At 43.2% G+C, this 21,941-nt stretch overlaps 1 protein-coding gene across 1 annotated transcript in view; it reads left to right on the forward strand.

Annotated features, from left to right (window-relative positions):
- Positions 1 to 3,574: 3,574 nt before the first annotated feature.
- The window catches only part of EDEM3 (ER degradation enhancing alpha-mannosidase like protein 3), a 925,252-nt gene continuing 906,885 nt past the window's right edge, over positions 3,575 to 21,941 (forward strand). Inside the window, 1 exon segment of the mRNA XM_069641064.1 lies at positions 3,575 to 3,826. Within this exon segment, the coding sequence (XP_069497165.1) occupies positions 3,705 to 3,826 (122 nt within the window). The 5' untranslated portion in view covers positions 3,575 to 3,704.

The raw sequence follows: 21,941 nt of genomic DNA on the forward strand, positions 1-21,941 counted from the left end.
ACCACCAGGGTTTTGTGTGAATGCCTGTATTGCCTTGCTATATTTCGTAGAGTTGTACCAGGGTGTGGCAGACCCTGTGCATGGCAGGCCTGGATAGTAGGTGTTTTAGTTTGGATGATTGAGGTCCTGTTGCAGTTGCATGGTTGACTAGTTCCTGTGTGGTTTTGTTTGGTTAAAATGTTTGTATGGTGAGGGATGTTGTAATGTTTAGTATTGTCCTTCTTGTCTGTTGGCCATCCTGTATCCTTTTGGAACGTTGTAGTCTGTTTGTGTGTGAACGTTCCCTGTGAGTTAGTTGAATGCAAGTGGCTGAAGTGTGAAGATGGCCAGTGTGTGGTCCTAGCTGTGTCCCCTCCCAGTTCTGTCTCCTATTGCACATCACTAGCGTAACTCGAACTTCTGTACATGGTTGTATATACTTCCATAAATTCAACCAGCACAAAAAGATTGATAATTTGTCTGGCGACTCTAAAAAAACAGTTATATCCTCATTAGCTTAAATCAACATAAGAGTACTTTGACCTCCTGAAGATCCACATTCTGTGGTGAAACAGGTGTAGACGTTTTTCTTGAAAACGTACAATTAAAAAGTATTTTCAAGGTTTCTTTTTTGAAATTAGAAACAAAACAAGATATTAGGAATTGTGCACCAAAACCCAAGGCATCGGATGACTATGATAATTTGGCATTGTACAGAGCTTCAGATTATCAGATGAAAATAAAGATATAAATAAATGAATGGATTCTTTCTTCTTTGGCGCATTAAATCTAAAGATTTAAATGTATGGATGTACTGTTACTGTTGGGCAAGCACAACAGTGAATCTTTAGTCAAGCAACAAGGGCACCAGAATCTAGCGTCAGGATACACGCCTAGAAACTGAGTGATTGTTTGCTAATTTATCAATGCTCTAGTTGTATATACTGTACACTAAAGTAACGGCACGCAGGCGAGCAAGTAGCTATGGCTACAGCGACCACCTTGTCGCCATTGTTACATAGCTCTCAACCATTTGTGCTGCAAAGGCGGGTGAAATCACCCGATTTTGTTTTTGGCGGGTGAGAAGCCCATTGGAATCAATGGGCGTGCAGGAGGCTTGGCGGGTGAGTCAGCCCTTTACAAGGCTGGTGACACCCGCCAAAAGCGTGTGAGTTGAGAGCTATGTTGTTATGTATCAGGGAGTCACAGGGCCCACACACACAAATGACGGGATACAGACACAGGTTCTTGTGTTATGAAGTCTGCTGCCATACCACTGTAAGTGTAGAGATATGTCAGTGGGGGATGTTGGACCGAGGCTGTGCCTCATTACTCCAATTTCTCTGGTTCAGAGTGTAGTTGCGGTTTGAAATGCTTCTTGATCTGCGTTCTTGTCACAGTAGAGATGGTTTCACAGGGTCGGCGCCGTGACGGGCAGCGGTCAAAAGGATTTGCAGTAATCGTAGCAAGTTTCTTGATCAGAGGGTTTGCGTTCTTGAAAGACTGTGAGATGGCTGCAACGTCATCTGCATACAATGCCAGGTCTGTTTTGTGAAGATCTGTAGGGATGTCGTTGGTGAAGGTGTTGATCAGGAATGGTCCAAGGATTGATCCCTGTGGCACGCCTGCTCGGATAGGGCGTGTTGTTGAAAGCTCTGCCTGCATGGTCACGTGGAAGGATCGATCGACCGAGTAACTTGCAATCAGGTCCACCAAATAGCTTGGGAATCTGAGGTTAATCCTATTGTGCAGAAGACCTTTGTGCCATACTCAATCAAAAGCTTTGCCCACATCCAAGAAGACAAACCCGGTACATTTGTGGATGTTGAATCCATGGGTAATTTGGTCCACCACTCTCAGTGGCTGATGCTTCGTTTCATGCTCTTCATGAAATCCAAATTGTTCGTTGAGGAGAAGATTCCTTTCAGAGGCAAAATTGCCGAGGCAGGTGAGAAGGGTCCTTTTCAAGAGCTTAAGAGACTCCCGAGAGCAGGCTGATAGGGCGGTAGTTTGCAGGATCTCTCAGTGGTTTCCCAGGCTTTGGGAACACGATTACTCTGGTGCCGGCATTACTCATTTTTAGTAGGTCACCATCATGACGGTGACTCTTAAAGGGGACTCCACCATACTTTACACCATATCTTCCTTTACATTATTTTCCGGTCATTTCATCACAAGTAGACTTTGCTGGATTCAGTGCACCGTAACTCGGGCATGGTTTACACGCTTTGAGGACTACAACTGCTGTGGTGAGATGGCACAGTATAAAATCCCCAATAATAAGTGTTTGCACAAGGAAGAACGACGTGGGGGTAATTATATCCCCCAAGGAGGACTGGAACGAGGAAGAGGGAGGCCGGTAATGGTTTTAACTCATTTATTGTATAATATATGTGTATTCAGATACTCTTTTATCCTTACTGTATCTTCATTTAAATATGTAATAAAATTAGTAAACTCAAGAAATAACATGGTGACCGCTTCTACCAGTTACAGTGAAATCTCGAGATTGAGGCTATTTCAGGACACTATAGCAGCCTAGATGAGGTCAAATCTGGGTACTCCGAGGGATTATAAAAAAAAGGGTCCGTTTTGACAACAGCTGTAAAACACGTGTTGTATCAAGCCCCTGCTAGTGTTTACGCCACCACATACACCATTACACGTCTACATCGGTGACAGCTCTCAGCAGGCCGCGCCCACTCATACACAAGCCTGCCGCATACCAGACCACTGATTGGTCCTTTTCCTATGTCAAGAAGAGCCACAGTGCTTGAAAGGGAAAATGGACTGTATCAAGTCTACTGATGATTAAACGTCGGGTTGCATAAACATGTACACCTTCCTGTTCCCAGTTACGAAGAAAGCGGCCATGTTAATATGTCCATTGTATCTACAATACAATACGAATTTTAGAAAGTTTATGGAAAATTGCCGAAAATAATAGAAATGCTCAAATGTTCTTATCGGCGAAATGAAACAATATTGCACATGATGCATTCTTTTTAAACCCATTTTTTATTTTGAACGCATTAGGTACATTATTTTGGTTTATTGCCCCCCTCCGATAAGAGTAGTGCCTTTTGATTTGTAGAAAGCATATGCGTGTCATTAACACGGAATGTCACTAATGTTAGATTGAAATAAGAAAGTTATGTTTCCGAGTTCGGCATCCGTGGTTAGAAACAAAAAAAACTAGAGTAATAAACATGCTTCTTGATGGTGCAGCAAGTAGACTGTAAAGGAGACGACCATCTTAGATTGGAGAGTCTGCGCCGAGTGTAAAGCATGATCAGCATTACCAATATATATTTATTGAGAAATAGTCGAGTTATTTGATGCTGAACATTTTAAAGTAATTTACATATATGTTATTGAAAGCCTGAAAATACTTAGTGAATTACAAATATTCCGACGCAAAGGCTTCAAATAAATTACGATATGTATGTTAATATGAATGTAATATAAATTGATTCTTAAGATGTTCTACATGTTCCAACTTTAGGTAAAGATAGATATTTCTCAGACCATCGTGTATGCTGCAGGCAGTACTTCCTCGTCTGACCTACCTACTTTCTTAGACAGTGTTCGCGCATGCGCTCGTTGTCTCCAAGACTACAACGGGAAGAGTGGCACCGATGCACAGTCCTCGGTGTAGGGGCGCTGCCTGAGAAAGATGTGCAGCTCCAGCCCTACCTCGCGCGCCTAGCCCTCTCTCCGCTGCCATGAGCCGGGCCCGGGACATGTGTCCGTCCCGGGGCTGCGTGCTGCTCTGTTTAGTGCTGCTGTGCAGTGGTGCTGGCCTAGGGGAGGCTGCTATGAGCCGGACAGAGAAGCAGAGCCTCAGGTGAGGGGGTTGAGCCATGGAGGTTGGAACCGAGACCCGGTTCAGACCGCTTGACAGCACGTCACTCAGAGAACCATTTCCCCTTATGCCTCAATATATCGAGCCATTGACAGTACCACCCGCGCCTATGTGAGCTTATAGAACCAGACCACTCCTATTAAACTTCTGACAGCGCCTTCACAATCTGACATGTCTTCACCCATTGAACCACGTACACAGTGGGGCACATACAGAGCTCGTGTCAGTCTATCGTATGATCTGTAGAGTTTTTGACGGTGCAATCTCTGAGTAGAGAAGTAAGCACAATCCGTGCGGATTGAACCACTGATGTGCTTCGCACCCATTTAACCACTGACACGTCTACAAATAACCCATATAGATTATTTGTTCATTACACCTTTAGACCACATACAGCATCCGAAAGAAACAGAATCATAGGCACTGACTGCACCATAACCACTGACTTCATATATCCACCTAAAGAATACTAGCTGGAACATTTTGCACTTTTATACGGTTACAGAACTGCTGACGGTTACTACATTGACAGAACCTGTCGGATCAATGCCAGTGCCATAGCACAATTTGCATCTCCTTCAGAACATATAGACACGATCACAGTATGGCACCCACAAAGCCACTGACCGGTCTGCCCCGGATTTACAGAAACAATGACCACGTCTTCTGGCTGTTTACAGACACTGGCAGTATGTTCCATGTCTATGTATCCACGGACAAAGATTGACGTGCACTTCCATTGCATTCTGCATACGCGGATTTGTTCTTAATCTTTCCCTGTAAAGCCACTAACCGTTTTCTTTACTGATATGACTGTCCACTGACAGTGCCTTAATTACCTATGCGGTCACTCTATCCTTTATGTGGGGTGAGAAATCGAGGGGGTCTGTGATGAGGGGGTGTTGCCTAAATGATGTGCCTGGTCTGTAGTGTGCTGTGCAAGGTGTGAAACTCATATTTTTTTATTTTTTTTAATACTCACAGATGTGTACACACTAACAATTAACTGACAAAATAGCTTAAGTATTATGCTACTTTGAAACATCGAAAATAAGTTAGTGCCTAAATCTATCTTCTTACACTGTAACATGGGATACAATAAGCTGTGTCGCATAGCTATTTGCTAGGCAATTCTGTAGTTTTTCAAATGAAATTGGCACTTGTGTAGCAAAGCTAGCTAATTAAGTTACCATATTCAATGAAAGCAGAGCTTGCCCTGCGTTGCTCTCGTGCTTTCTGGGCGCTCTCCACCCTCCTTTTATCTGTTCACTGCAAGTTCAAAGGGGATAATCGAGAGTGCAGCAGTACTCCTCTTATGTGCCAAAGGCCTGTGTGGAGGTGCTAGGCAATAATTGCAAACCAGAAGTAATTGCGATAATACTTTTGTTAAGCTAACTGTATCCTCTCTGCCAAAGTCCAGTATGTGTTGATTCTTTTTTTTTTTAATAGTCGTGCCATTCCATTTCTAAAATTTGAATTTGTTACATGATGCACAACTGCAACATTGCTACTGTAAAACTCTCAATTGTCTACATGCTTTACAGTAAAAGTAAAGTGTATCTAAATCTCAGTGTCAACTATGTCATTTTGTTGGGGAAGATGAATCATGTTGACTAGTGGACACTTTTGAAAATGCACATGATCACATGTCCAAATGTTGTGATGGCAAACCTAGTTCTGTAACATGTTGGTTATATATCTTGCCGCTGGGGCTCAGCCCATCAGCTGATAACATACTGTTTGACATTCTATCTTTTCACTCTGTTGCTGTATACCAGCTACCCTGAAAGTGAGATAACCACAAACTACAATATTCCACCTAGTTTGCCCAGTTCTCTGCCTGCTACGCCATACACTCTGCTTATTCTCTTTACTCTAACATAATTAATAGACAAAGCTAACTAGATCTTTACGCAAAGTAGTGGTCAATAGTTCCATCCAGTCTGTACATCTATAGATCCACTGCACTACCATATACAGGCGTTATCTTCCAGAACTCGCTTTGCTCTATGATTGATTACATTATATATTGGCACCCGCAGGAGAAAGCTGGACAAATTGTTTTCCAAGCCTTTTTATCATATATATTTATTTGTGTCTATTCATGCAGCTAACCTATATTTTACAAACACTCATCCAGGGCTTGCAAAGTGTTTTTGCCCACTTGCATAGTCAAGTAGATTTTAAGAAGCGCCAGTAGCACTTGTAGGGGATGTTTGAAGCCTTTCATTTAACTTTACTTTGCAGTAAATATCAAATACAAGTTTCACTGTGCCTGTCTGGGCTCTCGGTGGCAGCAGTTTGGCAACCTAAAGTGGGTTTGTGGTGACATGCTCCACTTTACAGAAAGTTAATTTAAATGTGCTCTCCTCAGTTGCAGTGGGTCGAGTGCATTTCTCTTGGGTCGAGTGGGTAAACCAAGTTACTCGACCAGCAGGTCTTTGGAATTTTAAAGAGTTTGCAAGGCCTGACCCATCCTTCTAATGTCTTTTTTCAGCAGTACACAACTATTGTTGCTCATTTTATATAATAATATTATTTCTATAATATCTAGGGTACAAGTAACTTCTGGTGACTTTAAACATATTATTGCTAACAAAATGAGTTTGTTTGTTAATCAAGAACGTTTTAATTGACAAACTCTGCTAATCCATTTTTTTTATAACTAATTCATGCCTTGCTGTAAGAAGATAGATTTGGGCACCATCTCATGTTTTTCTCGCTTTTGTGTCGCTGCTGCCCCATCACTCGCAGGCTAGCCCGAGTGTTTAAAGTGTAAAATGTATATATATTTTTTTTAAAGTAGTGTAATGATGTTCCTTCTGTCTACCCCATACTCCATCATTCCCCTCCAATTCATACCCCATACCTGGATTCTACCATTCCACCACTCCACCCTGGAATGCTGATGCAACAGTTCTAGCGAAACAGAAGAAATCGATGAAAGAATTTGCATTTAAATGACCACCATTAGTGTCATTGTCCTACACAGTATAGTCTCTCATTCCAATCACCCACCGCTCACACCTTAAGAGACATACCCATGACTGTAACCATACACCCCACTCCCATTACCTGCAAACACTGCGGCACCCACAGCAATTCAAGCACAGACCGGGAGTGGGCTTTATGCGCCAACCAATCTATTGCACTAAGCAAAAGCATTTCTGCATCAACAAAATGGCACAGTGCAATGTGACACTCGTTTGTTACCCATAGGGCTTGGGGTGTGAATCCCCAGCAGGGGCAAAGGAAAAAAGTGACTTTTCTTGCCGACGGGGTAGTTGGAGCTGAGGGAGCCTATGGAAAATCCTGCGAACCCCTCCCACTAAACCCTGGCTAAAGTCTCCCAGGTGGCCAGGAGAGGACAGACGCTTTCTGATCCCAATCCTGGGGGTGGTGTACTGCAGGAGGATCACCTGGGTGGAGACAAGGCCCAGGGTAGTGGGGTGATTTCACAGGGTGAGAAATGGTATTATTCCTCATATGCAGGCACAATCATTCCGAGAGAGGTGGTAGCATCTGTGGTTAAAACAAAACTTGGAAAACCTAGGAATAAAATGTCTAAAGCTGCGACATCTTCAGAACCATTCATATACCAAAAGGACCAACGAACATGTGACTTTTCCTGTCTGATCTGTCTTTCAAAAGGTTAAACCCTACAACTCCTATTTCAATAATATCAAGGGGGGGGGGAAATCATCCCAAACCTTTTAAAGAAGTAAGGAAACTGAATTTATCTAAGGTGGGCTGCATGTCCCAGAATCCCTCATGGACTGTAACGAAAAGGGCTGAAGAGGCATGTAGGAGCAAAGGTCAGGCAGGCAGGCCTTATAGCTTTTGGAAAGGTCAGGCAATTAGTCCTAAGGGTCTGTATCTGGAGCCAATTAACCCACCAGAAGGGCATAAAAAGCTGCAGCAGGAAGGAGCAGTACAAAGAAGTTGTGGCAGGAAGGTCTGCAGGAGTAGTAGCAGAAGAAGCAGAGCACAAGGCTGGCAGTTCACTGGGAAGTGTGACGACAGAGGGATGCCGGAGCAGAGGAAGAGCAGATTTCACCTGTAGGCTCTGAGTTACTCCTGTGCTCACAAACTCTGTCTGGCTGTAGTAGCATTCCGAGACACTGGGAGAAGCAGGCAGTCTTTCCAGGTGCGCCTAATTGCTTTGAATTCAGAGCTGAAGTCGTGCATCCACCCAAGGCACGTGTGCAGAAGCAAGCTGAGGGAAGTTGGAGAAAGGAAGACTTTCCATTCACGAGGCCGGGTCGGAAACCCCTGTACAGCAGAGGGGCATGGGTCCCATGAGTGCCTATAGCAGTAGCAGCAGATGAAATCAAGCCAGGAAGTAGAAGCAGCCCACAGCCCGCGTGATTGTGGAGTTGGTGGAGGAAGCGCCGTACTCAAAATCATCTAAAGTACCTTGCTGGTAACTAACTGTACCCAGCTTAATTTATGCTCACGTTCACGTGAAAGCTATTTGCAGAAGTGGGAATTCATTTTAACAAGCGAATTGTATCGCGTGTGTATATAGTCTTTCTTTTCCCCATTAAGTGTAAACTGTTGCCAAATGGTCATGTTTCCTATTGAAGAGAACGTTGCCCGTAACCCTTATGAAGCAGAAGCTGACTTTTCCACAATGTTACAAGTCCATTTAACAACAAACGAGGTTGTGCACATGAAACTGTTTCCCAATGTCTTTTGAAGCATAACACTGATCGAAAAGAGGGAACACACATCTTTGAAGTGGTGGTTCATTATTAAAAGGGAATCGCATGTACCTAATTTCATTTCTATAAAGAAACTATTTTCTTGTAACATACTGAACACTTATGTAGAAGTTGCTGAAGTGAAACGAAGAACAAGTATTACCCACGCCAGTAGATTAAACCCTGTAAAAGTGAAACCAGCTCAATTAAGAACTGAACACCATTGTTTTAAGGTTGAAGAAGCTGTTGTAATCCCAGAGTCCTCTGATACAAGGGCGACGAGGTTATCCAAGACGGAAGTGGCATTACAGCTTTGGGGTAACTACTGGAGACAAGGTGTATTTGAAGCTCGGTTAGGGAGCCAGTTACTTGTTAAAAATAACGTATTCAAATCTGCAGAAGCTAAGACTGTTCAAGTTGAGACCCTGTCTGGGAGCCAAAGACCGATTTTGTGGTAGCTGTAAGACAGAAGGGAAAGGCTAAGAGGCTTCCCTTTCTTACCATACAAGAGGCGAGTGCCTTGCCAACCTGTAGAGGTGGAAGAGTCTTGTTGAAGTTGCCTAAAATACTAAGTCGTAGTAGTAGCAGCAGTAGAACTGTGGTTGTCGATGCTCTTGTCGGAACATTATTATTTGAATGTAGTAGAAGCAGAAGTAACCTGTGGGGCAAGGGAGCATGCTCTTACAGTATCATTGGCAGAAGGGAGTTGCTAGAGAGAGCAAACCCTAAGAAGAATCATCCTGACAAACTGTATTCAAAGATGCTGCTATAAGAAAGAGTTGTTGCTAAGCAGAAGTGATACTTTTGTCTTACATTTTACCCATTCTTTCCTGGAAGGAGGTTATACAGGAATACCATTGGTGCTGTTTTTCTTTGTGGAACTTGGAAAGGGAATCTTTTCATCAAGCGAAGAAGGAACCGTTACCAGTGGATTTTTCTTTGTGTGATCTTCATTTTTTTTTTTTTTTTTTTTGGAACTTTCAAGACTTGATTTAAGACTTTCTTTTCCTTGGAAGAAAAGTGACTTTGTGACATTCCTGTGGAGCAAGACCTGTTTAGGACAAGTAGGAGTCATCCAAGACACTGGTTATTTGGTAACCTTTTATTTATGTTCTTTGTTATTTTGAACGTTTCTGTTGTTTAGTGTGAGGGTTAGTTTTGTGTATGCTAGGAGGTTTGCCCTTCGATCACAGACTTGGTAGGGAATCCCCTGGTAGAGTAGGTTTAGTTGGGGGTTTTCTACTTTTGTTTAAAATAAAATGTCAAACCTTGAGAAAACAAAACATAGTTGTTAGTCTCACATTACTGACCCCTCACAGAGCCCCAGCAGCTGCAAAGAAAAACAAAAAGTGGGTTTCCCTGACAAAGGGTTGATGAGCCGGGCAGCTCCCCAGCTGGGTTGACGGTTTTGGGAGACTGCTGTGGTTCTGCCCTGCTTAGCCGTGGTCCACTCTAAGCCCTTTCCCTTGGGAAGTCCCAATAGTGGATGATGTATGTGTATTGTTCCATTTCTACATAAATGGTCAATATCACCACACAAGTATATCTTTGCTTTGTCATTTATGAGTGTTAGTTGCGGTTACATTGTGAGTGTGAACTAAGGTTCCAAAGATGTTTGCTTTAATTTTCATTTTATCTTATGTTTGTTTATTACGTTAAACCATAACATTGGTACCAGAATGTTTCTGGATTTTAACTTTTTATAGTTGATAACCTGGGACTTAATAAAATTACCCCACTTACCCCCCCCCCCGTTTTGGGGGGAGCTGGCATTGTGTACATTTTATGGGAATTCTGTTTAGAGTTGCTTTGAGCTTCAAAGTTGTAATTACATGCATAATTGTTTTACTGACTTTTTGCTTGCTGGAGCTTGAGGGGGTTATTTGTGAATGCAGTTTATACAACATACAGCGGAAGGGGTTGGACTTTTGGAGATGTATTAATATAGTATTGGTTAACCCTGTAACCAATGAATATAGCTGAAGTTTCCTATGTTGTTAATGTCTTTGGTATTGGGCAAGGCCGTGGATTGTTGTAGAAGTATGCATGAGTGAAAGTGATGTACTGTGACCTATTTTTGTTTTTGTTAATAATATTTAGCTGCAAGTGTGATGTGTTTTCTTTAGTTTTTGTTTTTTGGAAGGTTTTTACTTTTACAAAGGAACACATGGTTTTATTGGGTGTGTGAACTTCACAGCAGATGGAGTCGATGTGTTTTTTTTTGTGTGTTGCACGTAGTTACTTTAAAGTGATTTTCTAAAATGAACTTGTTTGGTTAAACTAGTAATTTTTGATGATTATAGACTCTATTTTTTTAGAAGCCTTTGAAAACCTTATTTAAGTTGATTTGAAAGAGTTGAAATGAAAAATAAAGGACATAATGGCATTTTCTAGGTTTTGTACAACCGATATTTTTGTAAAATTGTAAGGGTATTGATTGTGAATTTGCTTCAGGGTTGTTGTATCAGCTGTTTCCCCATAAGTTTATTGCAGACTATCCATTAATCCATGTTTTTTTGTTTGTGGTTTGGGCGCAGCAATACTATGTTTCGTGATTTCCTGTGCTATTTGCGTTGTTCCGTGTAACTGTTTTTAAATTGTTTTATTTTAATAACTGCTTTTTGAAGTTCTCGTCCATTTGTGAAACCTCATTACCTGTTTATTAGAATATCAGTTTTGCCATGTTTCGTGGACCGGTAAGGTGTTGTAGCCACACGTAGGGACTTTTGATCCGTATGTTGCAGTATAGTAGTGTTGAATGAAATTGTTTTTAGGTGTGCTATTTCTGTCAAGCTTCACAAGCTTTTTTTTTTTTTAGTTTTTTTTAGTTTTTAAGGAAGGCCGAGTACTATTGTTCATTGTATTCGACCCTGTTATTGAGCACCACTTTTGTGATGTTTGTTTGCTATGTCAGGGATCACAACTAAGGTATGCTGGAAGGTGCCTGGAAGTGCTGAAACATCCTGAGGGAGGTTTCTAGGGATGATTTGCTTGTTGCATACACTCCTGTGAGTTTCTGCGATATAGCGAGGAATGTGTGCTTTAAACAGTTGGCAGTTTCAGGAAAGTGAATTGGGGCGTAGTGGGAATCGAGCAGGAGCGATGGTTGTGAAGACTATGTGGCTGGAAGACATTGCAGGAGCATGGCATTAATACCCCTGGCTGCAGTACGGGTCCTGGCAGCAGCAAGTTCCCGATGCACAGTACCAGACGAGGCCTGCAGCAGCATTTCGCTGCAGTTACTGTTTTGCCACACAACAGTTTCATAGCAGATACTTGTCCTGTTGGCACACAGCTCCCTTTTTGATGAGCTATGCCTTGTTGGTTCTTTCAGTGCTGGTTTTGATAATGCATGGTGTTGCTTGGAATTCATTTAAAATGCGACCATGAAGACCACGCGTCCCATAATAGAAAGGTAACAAAATAAGACTGAATGCATCATTCACGCAGTGGGAATCGTACAAAAATGTCACCTGGGAACTGAGGAGGCCGAAAATGCCGACTTTTTTTCCCTTCTTTTTAACCCCTCCCTTACACCATAAATATATGTGGGGGGGGGGGTTAGGGTATGTTATTAATATGGGTGGGCTGCGGCCCCCCCATATATATATATATATATAGTGTAAAGGGTTAAAAAAAGAAAGTCGGCATTTTCGCCGTCGCAGTGATCACATAGATCCACGCAGTGCATGGAAAAGCACCTTAGACCGCACTGCACTAGACTGGTCTCAGTATTCCTGCTCTTCTGCGGGGTAAAATGCTTTGCAGCAACATGGAGTGCATGCTGCACTACAAATGTGCCCACAGGATTCCCATTAAATGAGGGTGGACAGAGACCCCAATTAAATCGGATAAGTTTCTAGGTCTGGGTTTTATTTAGCAAATGATTATCAGGTGTACTTGGCCCAAGTAGTTTACATGAATTGAATGAGAAATGTTGTCTGGAAAGGTATGTAGATCTGTGTCCAAGCTGCATGCAAGAGATGGGGTGCACTATGCCCCTGCTGTACCAACTCCGACAATGCTTCGGAGCAGGAAGTCATTCAAACCCAATGAAGACTTTATTTCCGCATTTTACATTTGTTCAATTGGGTCGGTGGGATTTTTGCATGGCGGTCGTGTGCAAGCCAATAAAGGAGAAGAAGCACAGTTGGATTACTCGCATCTCTGACTAAAGATATCCTAAAGTAATTCATGATTAAGCACATTAGAAATGGGTTTCTGATGCAGTTAATGTTGGTACATTTGAAATGGAATGCACGTACATGACATGCAGTTAAGGTTAGTCCGGACAGAGACGTTATGGCCCTCCGCAGTGCCGACGCTCCCTTGTGCTGTGATGTGAGGCGTTGCCTGTGACCCTCATTTGCTGTTCACGGTGCTCAACTTCTCAGGCCAGATTCCGCACACTCCCCACTAATAGGGAGTATATTTCTTTCAGGCCGGCACGTCTGGGCACACGTCTGTGTGGGATTTAGCGGTGCTGGTAATGTTTCTTTGCAAGTCTTCATGTTGGTCATCAGTAAAAAAAAATATGCCATCCAGTTCATCGGTCAAGTGCATGTCTTAGTTTGAGTAGAACCAAGTTATTCGTTGCCTGCTTATGTAGATGGTATTTCTGCTTTGAATAGCCGAATGTTACCTGTGTATCTTCCTTGGAAAACTGGTCGTTTAATGAAATCAAATTGGACTTGAAGCTGCACCTGCAGTGTACAGTGGCCCTTGTACATTTGAAATGTATAGCAAAAATAGTTACTGTCATAAGTACCCCTGAAACAAACCAGAGCAGTGGGACCAGGTCTGCTTGCTTACTCGATTTTGTAAAGATACTGAAATGCTTCTCATTAACGGATGACACTGCTTTTGGCAAACATTGATTTTAAGAAAAAGGTAATTGGAATCAACTGGATAATTAAAGGTTCCTTTAAGGGCGAACACTTCAACTTTTCTTGGTCCGCTCAACCACTCCTGGGAAATGTTGCAGCTGGCACCATGCAAAGCTCATGTTCGCTTTTGTTGAGAGGCACAGCAGTCTCAAAAATCAAGACTTTTTGTACATTTGTTGGATACAAGTTCATGTCAAAGAACACCTACTTTAGATACAAGAGAAAATGCGTATTCCCTGCAATAGATGTTGCATGGCGACTAGTGCAGACAGAATTGGTCCATGCTCTCGCAGAAAAAAAGGCTTTTGGCTGTCAGGTGACTGTCAGTGTTACTTTCTGGGATTTAGTGCATAGCCGCCAACCGACAAGCCAGTGTAGCCAAAGTCATGCGAGAGCGGTTCCTGCAGGTCTGGCAACAATTCGACATTCCACATGTGTTAAGGTCTTGTGGTTAAGTAAGTCCATGAGTAATCCTCTTTGGCGTTCTCGCAATTGTGAACAAATCAAACACATACTGGTCAAAACGTGGCAATAATTTCTGCACCATACTGCTAGCAAACATGAATGGGAAGCCAACACATAGTACCAGGTCTGTGCACATCCGTCAAGGACTCTTTGAACTTATCCCATCCAGCTCACCCCTACCCTCCACCAAATGCAAATATCCTTGATCCAAACATCACATTCCGCTTCACTAAAATAACGATCCTTGAAGTAGAAAAAACTATCCTTTCTCTCAAACCATCTAATTGTAAAGGAGATATCTGCCAAGTGCACATCATAAAAGAGGCTGCGAGAGACCTCTCCCATTTCATCTCCAAACTGATCTTTGCCTCCGGCACCGTCCCAGCCAATCTCAAACAATCATGGGTGCTCCCGCTTCTCAAGAAGCAAACCTTAGACCCACTTATCGCTACCAATTACCGCCCTATCACAACGGTACCATTTTTACTCAAAATTCTGGATAAAATTGCATATTTGCAGATCCAAAAACATCCCGAACAGCACAAACTCCTAGGGGTCCGACAATCGGGATTCCGACCACTACACGGGACCGAAACGGCACTGATAGATCTGAAGACTCAGATCGATGAGCTGAGGGATCAAGGGAAAACGGCATTATTGCTGTTACTTGATCTCTCAGCTGCATTCGACTTGGGAGATCATAAGGTCCTCTGTAGGCACCTTGATAACAGCAGCCCATTTCTCCATTGGCACTGTTAAGTGGATAGAATCGTTTTTGAGTGACAGAGCTAGTAGAGTATTCTCACCCTCTGCAGCTGCGGATCCCACCCCTATCATGTGCGAGGTCCCTCAGGGTTCCTGTGTATCTCCCACTCTCTACAACATATTCACCAAGCCACTGTTTGACGATCTGGACCTTCTGGGTGTCACCTACACTAATTACGCAGATGACACTCAGATTATCCTCCCTCTTTCTGGGGATCATGGCAAGGACTTGGCGTTGGTGAATAGAATCTATCTCATCATTCAGGCATGGATGGCCGCTCATAGCCTATGCCTGAATGATGACAAGATAGAGTTGATAATCCTCGGCTCCCCCTCCAATATTTCCAAACTAGGTCATGAATATGCCTCCATCATTGATGGCAACAACACCATTGTCTCCATAGAGGTAAAAACACTTGGTTTCTACCTCGACGCAACGATGTCCTTCAACAAATAAATACATTCTCTGGCTTCTACCGCAGCCTACACATGTAAACTGATTAGAGCAGGTAGGCCCTTCGTTTCTAATGACAGTTGCCTTATACTGGCCAGAGCATTCATTCTATCAAGACTAGATTACTGTAACGCCCTATACAGCAGTGCCAATAAATCATTATCCAAAAACTGCAAATACTACAGAACAATGCCATTAGAGCTGTACTAGGCATCAACAAAAGAGTGCACATCTATGCAGACGCCATCACAAATGGTTATCTACCCACAACAAAATGCATCTAAAAATCGCCTCCCTGACACACAAAGCATTACACAATGTCGCACCAAGTTACCTAATTGACAGAATATCCAGAAGAACTTCCAGTAGACCCTCTAGAACTGTCAACACTAATTGTCTGGTAGTACCCAGATTCAAATCTTCTAAGATGGGCAGCAATAGCTTCCCTGTGAAGGCCGCTAAACTTTGGAACTCCCTGCCTCATAAGTTGAGAGCTGACCTGCCCTACTCTTTCTTCAGAATGAACCTCATCACTCGCCATAATCTGACTGAGAATTAGTATCCTTGGAAACTTTGGCACTTCAGTACGACCTGCTGATTGATTGTAAATTTGTACATCCCTACATACTAAGATGTAAATAACTCTGCCTCTCTGCGCAACTTGACTTGTATATTGTATTCTGTATTATCTTCCTGTGTAATGTGATTGTTCATATATGGCCTGTACATTATGTAACTTTTGTAAGCTTCGCATATCCTTGCTGCGCCCTGCTACTCCCGGGTCTGGTGCGCCATATAAATGTAATAAACAAACAAGGAGCGCAGAACAGAAGTGGATGAATAAATTACTGAAGCCTGGGTCACCTCTTCATGCATCCCTTCTGAAGATATCGTGCGACTAGGAGCTAATCAGAAATTTGTAGGCCTCACGTTTTGCCACACAGGATTTTGAAATGTTCTAGAACGTGTCTTAAATACTTTCTGAAAAGGCTGCCTTTCAGCATCCATGGCATGGAGGCTAGGTCAGGCGTAGCAGTGTTGGCACACAATGAAAACGTGGGTAAGCAACCGGCAAGAACAGGCAGTAGCGCAATGGGGAATGGAATGTAGAAGAATTGCATTACGGACCTTCAGCAAAAGAAGAGTGGGTAGTCAAGCCAATGTTCGAACACATGCAATATCAGTTTGTCTACAATCTATTACGAACAGTGATGGCTATGGAGAGGTGTGGTCTCAAAGCAGGATTTGGACCACGTGCAGAACCAATCCCTAAAAGCATTGCTCAAAAAGAATTTTCTCCATAGCCTGCCATTTTTCACCTACCTAAGTAGCTGTTTTTTAAAGGAACGTGTGGTTATTTTAAATTGTTCAGAGTTGTATTCTCCATTTAAAGGCTTATTTCATTATCACATTCACCTATGAAGTATGTGAGTAAAGTATGAAATAAGATGAAGTGCTGCAGTCTTTTTTTTTTTTTTCCAAATCATTGACTAGCATATAATGCACATTTTATACTTGGAAATGATTGGTGAATGCAAATATGTAGGAGCAGATAGCAGTGTGGGTGATCCACAATACTTTGAGATGTGCAATGTTGCTGTGTAAGACTATTTTGTGTTAATCTTCTTCCCAAAGAGTGGGTTTTATACCTCCCATAGTAGTGGCTTCTTAAAACTATATTGACATTTTAGTGTGATTGAAAAAGTGGTACAAGCACACGTCTCAACCATATGCCTGTATTTTCAACACAGGGAGTGCTACATATTTGGACTGCAAAATACATCCAGCAGTGTAGCCAGGATTTCCTGCCCGTTGGATGGGAGGGGGGCCTTAACATCATGCAAATGGGCCCAGGTAAATCGCATATGAAACTAAAGATCTTTTTTTTTTTTTTCTTTTGTATTCTCCCTCAGACCATGGGACATCTTGAACAACTCCAGGCCATTGAATACAATAAAAAGTAACAATTATGTCAAAACATGCCCAGTTCCATTTTCCTAGAATTATGTAAGCCCACAAATAATTTCCTGAGTTTTATGAAACCGCTTTCAAGACCAACACTGAAAGTAAACTGTGATCATGGTACATGCTTGTAGTCATTGAATGGGCTTGGAGCTTGTGTGTTGTGATAATAAATGTCTCCACGGTATGGAGAACGGAAAGGAAAGGTGGTTTAAGTTTTGTTTCAGTTCCATGTCATAGAATATTAGGTTTCTTTCTGTGCTGTGTGGCGGATTTGAAACTAGTTGCACCGATTGTTGTGCGAATGACACACGCATTTATGCTTCCAAACAGAATTGTCACGAGCAAGGAAAATAGTCACTGCATCATATTCATAATGAATACCATTGGCTTCATAACTTATTATGCATGCTAGTATTAGCCAACTAAACGGTAATAATTTAATCTGTGTAAACATACAATAACATTTTTGCGCTGCCAAAATTCAAGCATATGCATGTTTTCTCTTCTGGCACAGAACACTAAAATGCATGTAAACTGACTGCTGATTAATAACTGCTGAATGAGAATGATCATGAGCCTGGCAAAGGAAATAAAGCAGAAAAAAACCTAATTTCTCACCTAGCCTCTTTCCATCAGGCACACTCATTTTTAAAAAATATGCCTAAGTAGGGCTCTTAAACTACGTTTTGTACGTCCTGGCATTGTATAGCAAGCCATGTAGTGTTCCTACACTTATAAATGTAGGACTACATGTGACCGAATGCAACATTTAGTTGTCCTAAAAGCCAAATTCGTTTCACAGCGGACATGGCATTAAATGATCCCTGCAAACTCCCTTATGAACGGCTGCACTTCTTTCAGGCTTATAAACTTCCATGCAATGCATAATGATGGTTTGAGATCATTCTGACGTTTTCTATATTCTCTACCAAGCCAGCATTTGATTCTTGGTGTATCTTCATGTTTGGGTTCTGGGAACCCCAAAGTTGAGTGTGTCCGGGCCCTAAAAAATGTTGGCCCTGACTTAAAAAGATCACCCACAGGCTCGCTCGCATGTAACAGTGGACAGACAATGAGAGAAATAAACTATTGCCCCATCTGCACAAGCTCTTTATCTGAAGTTCACCTTATTTCTCTATATAAATCAATTTCAGTGCCTTCCATGAATGCAAATGGACCCTGGGCACAGGAGTAAACATCTTGTTGCGAAGAGCATATTATCCCCATCACTCAGGTAGAATTGGAATAATTTGAGCTTTAGAAGGGCCATAACGGTTGAACGAAATTGTGCTACATGATGTCTTTACTCCTGCACGGGGGAATATGTGACTTGGGGACATATGTGGCATGTTCGGGGGATGGGCGGGGGGAATTTACAAGCGCCTTTTTTTTATCGTACACAACTGCAAGCAATTTCACACGTTTTAAAGTAAAATGACATATTTATTTTGAAGGTGTACCGCTCTGTTACTGCATTGCATAATTCTTCTGTTCGTCTTCTCTTTAGCTTTTCGCGTCTCTATCACATCTTCTTTACAGTCTATTTCACTGCTTCCCTTTTAATCACGTCTTCTCTACCATTTGTTTTTAAATGTACGCATGGCTTGGTTCCTCCTTATCTATCTTCGCTAGTCTCGTTGTATTCCCCTGCTGGGACTCTCCAATCACAGAATCTGCTTCTTCTCACTACCCCCCAGACCCCCCTCTGCTTCTTCCTGTTTCCGATCTTTTGCTCTCTTAGCCCCCTAAACACTGGCATTATCTCCCTCTCTATGCATTCTTATTCAACTCTTTGTATTTGAAAATTTAACCTGAAAGCTCATCTTCTCCCTTTTTTTTTTTTTTTTTTTTTTTTGTTGTTTTTGTTGCATGATCATCTCATTGTACCGCTTTCTAATTTTGATATTTCATAATGGTGCGTTTGGCGACAAGCACTTTATAAATTCAGTAAAATTAAATTATTCCTGGCCCTTCGAAGGTTTTCTTAATTAACTTGGAGGAATTATGGAAGCCAATGTACTTCCCGCCCTATGGAAACATGCTAAGTGACCTGGCTGGTAAGCTGTGTGACTTCTCCTGCTATGGGAAGGAGGGCTGCGAATGTCACCCAGAGTGATTTAATGTCCCCATACTAGTCATTTCTAAATCCCAGTTGGGGACCTTGTCACACTCCCCCACCGTTGACGCTCCCTACTGTGGTTCAGCAGCAACCACCTAAAATCATGACATTACCAACACACATGTATTCAGTGGCCCTCAAGCTTAATCTCCTTCAACTTTGACGGGCACCCACTGTGACAAAGTCCTATTGAGCGAACCATTTGAGGAGGTGTAACAGACTGAGGGCCGGGGAGGCCCACAAACTACGTGATGGAGGTATATGGGGAATGCCTCTCTTGCCACTTCCCAGTCCCATTCTGTTGCTCCCTCTCGGGTGAGGAGCAAGAGTAGGTGCAGGAAGAGGAGGAAAGGGGTTCCCCAGTGTATCAAAGAGCCATATTCCTGGAGATTCGCCCTTTCTGAATCCCCAAACCCTCTGATCGGGTGTTTGTAAAGGGCCACCAGGGAGATCCCTTTTCCATACCTGGAGCAAGCTTCAGCTGGCTTGTGCACACAAGCAGGTTTACGCGCTTCATGATGGCAGGACACCAGCAATGGTTGCTCACTCTGAGACTCTTCAGTCCTCATGGGAGAGACCTACTGATCCTTGCTTAGATGCATGGACACTGCTTCCTTGCAGTAGTATAGCCGTTGGCCCTCGCCCTCCATTCATCTAGTCCACTCCCTTTTTATTCTTTCCTCTGTCTGCGCTGTTCTTAATCGCGCCAACTCTACTCGTGCTGCCTCGAACACCTCTTCTAATTCTTTCTGCCCCTTAGTCTGGAGGTGGGGCAGTAGTTGTGGTAGGAACATACAGTGGTGGTGGGGCGGTGCCTGAGGTGGGCATGTACGTCGGGTTAGTGTAGCCCATTGGTGGGCAAGCTACTAACGGATACAGTCCCATTATGTTCTGTTGAGATCTTGCCCCTTCTGCTACGGTAGCTCCTCTAGCGATATCTCACGCCCCACCCTCATCAGGTTCCTCTGTATCCTCAATCATTTTCCAGAGATCTAACATCACTTTTCCTCTTCTGCAGTTGTTTTCCTTTGTACTTTGCTGCTAAAAATGTACTTGTGTTCTAATACTCCCTTATTATTGGTGCCCTGCTATGGCCAGGAGCGGGGCATCCCCCTTCGTGTCTCTACCACCCACTGCTTGTGGTACTTCTCAATCTTGTCCCTCTATAGTGGCAGTACATTATACATGTATTCTAGCGGAGTCCCTCCTCCCATCTTGGCGAATAGAGCGCTCAAATCTCCTAAGTTTATGCTCACGCACTGCACACACTGTAGTTGGTAAGTCAAAACCAGTTTTCTGTCCCCTCCTCCCTGTCGCCCTAGTCAAAGGTTCCTCCTCTTCCCTTCACTCACACCCAAAAACACTGCACGCTCACTCAATATACTTAAAATACCATACTAACAACGACCCACTTGGGGTTTTAACTCCTTTCAAATAAAAATCGCAGTATACTAGAACAACACTAAAACGACAAATACTACTATATCCAAGCCCACTAATTATGCGGAGCTCCTACTTGTTCACCTCAGTGTTCACAAAGTAAATGGTACCATCACTTAGACAAGGCTCCCTACACTCCTTATTTTCCTTCCTTTAGTATTGCTCTTAAAACATTTTTAATAAACACCCAAAGTCTCCTCTACCACACAATGACACACTCCCTTCCCCCATTCCCACAACCCTCATCTTTCTTGCCCCTGCACCGTCCCCCGTACTTGTTATCACTTGCAAGGGTATACTCACATATGCCCGTTCACCCAAACTCCTCCGTCACAGGGCCCCAACAATGGGCTGCACTCTCCTCGTAGCTTCGCCCCGCTTCAAAGAGCAGACAGGAATTCTGTAAAAACGGCTCCTGTACACCTCTGGGACAGGTCGGTGTAGGTGAGCACATCAGTGTCACCGAATGAAGGCACGCCCCTGCATGCTCACACCAGCAAAAATACAACCCGATAGGGAAAAAGTCATAAATCACTGCTTGCAAGGATAAAAAGTGTTTATTTCTGCAAAATACAAATGCATCCGCACAGAACTCTGCTGCTGCCGAACGTTCTGCCAAATTGGGGATGTGCAGCAAGTTACAATGACTCTTGGAGTCATCAACATCATCACTACATACAGTAAGAACCTGCAATGCTGGTTGGTTTGACCCACTCCATAGGGGATACTAAGTCGTTGGTCCCAGCCTTCTTGTCCGTCTCTGTCCACGTGGGGGCTGCTGGGCTCGTCATCTGTGATAAAACAGGCCTAACTAGCAATTCCTTATTTCAACGACAATGCTACTCTATCACTGTAATGCTGCACCTGGCAGACGTAGAGATGGGCCCAGGGGGAGAGCCAAGGTCATACCAACGTGCATACTTCACTCACTCACCGATGCAACAGCAGCCTCCAAGGTCCTCCACCCTCGCTGTGGGCTATAATTTCATCCCTCCCTGGCACCTCGCAGCACAAATCACGTGACCCAAGTGTGAAGGCAAGATGGCCTTGCTTTCTGGTCGATCAGGGGACTTGCAGCTTTATGGTCGGTGGTCTCGGCCTGGCTGGTGCCGTGTTATGTGGGAATCTTGCGATCAAAGTATAAGGGGCTGTAACTCTAACGTGTGGGGTGTTGGTGCTGAGGGGGGTCATACTGTCTGTATCGTGGAATGGTAACTGCCAAGTGTTGCTCTGCCTCCTTCTCGTGGCCTTGCAGAGCACATTCTTCCTGGGATGCGAAGGCCTACAGCCTCTGAGACAA

Source organism: Ambystoma mexicanum, chromosome 1q (assembly GCF_040938575.1).
Source record: "Ambystoma mexicanum isolate Mex_15411 chromosome 1q, UKY_AmexF1_1, whole genome shotgun sequence".
In the NCBI taxonomy this organism is placed as follows: domain Eukaryota; kingdom Metazoa; phylum Chordata; class Amphibia; order Caudata; family Ambystomatidae; genus Ambystoma; species Ambystoma mexicanum.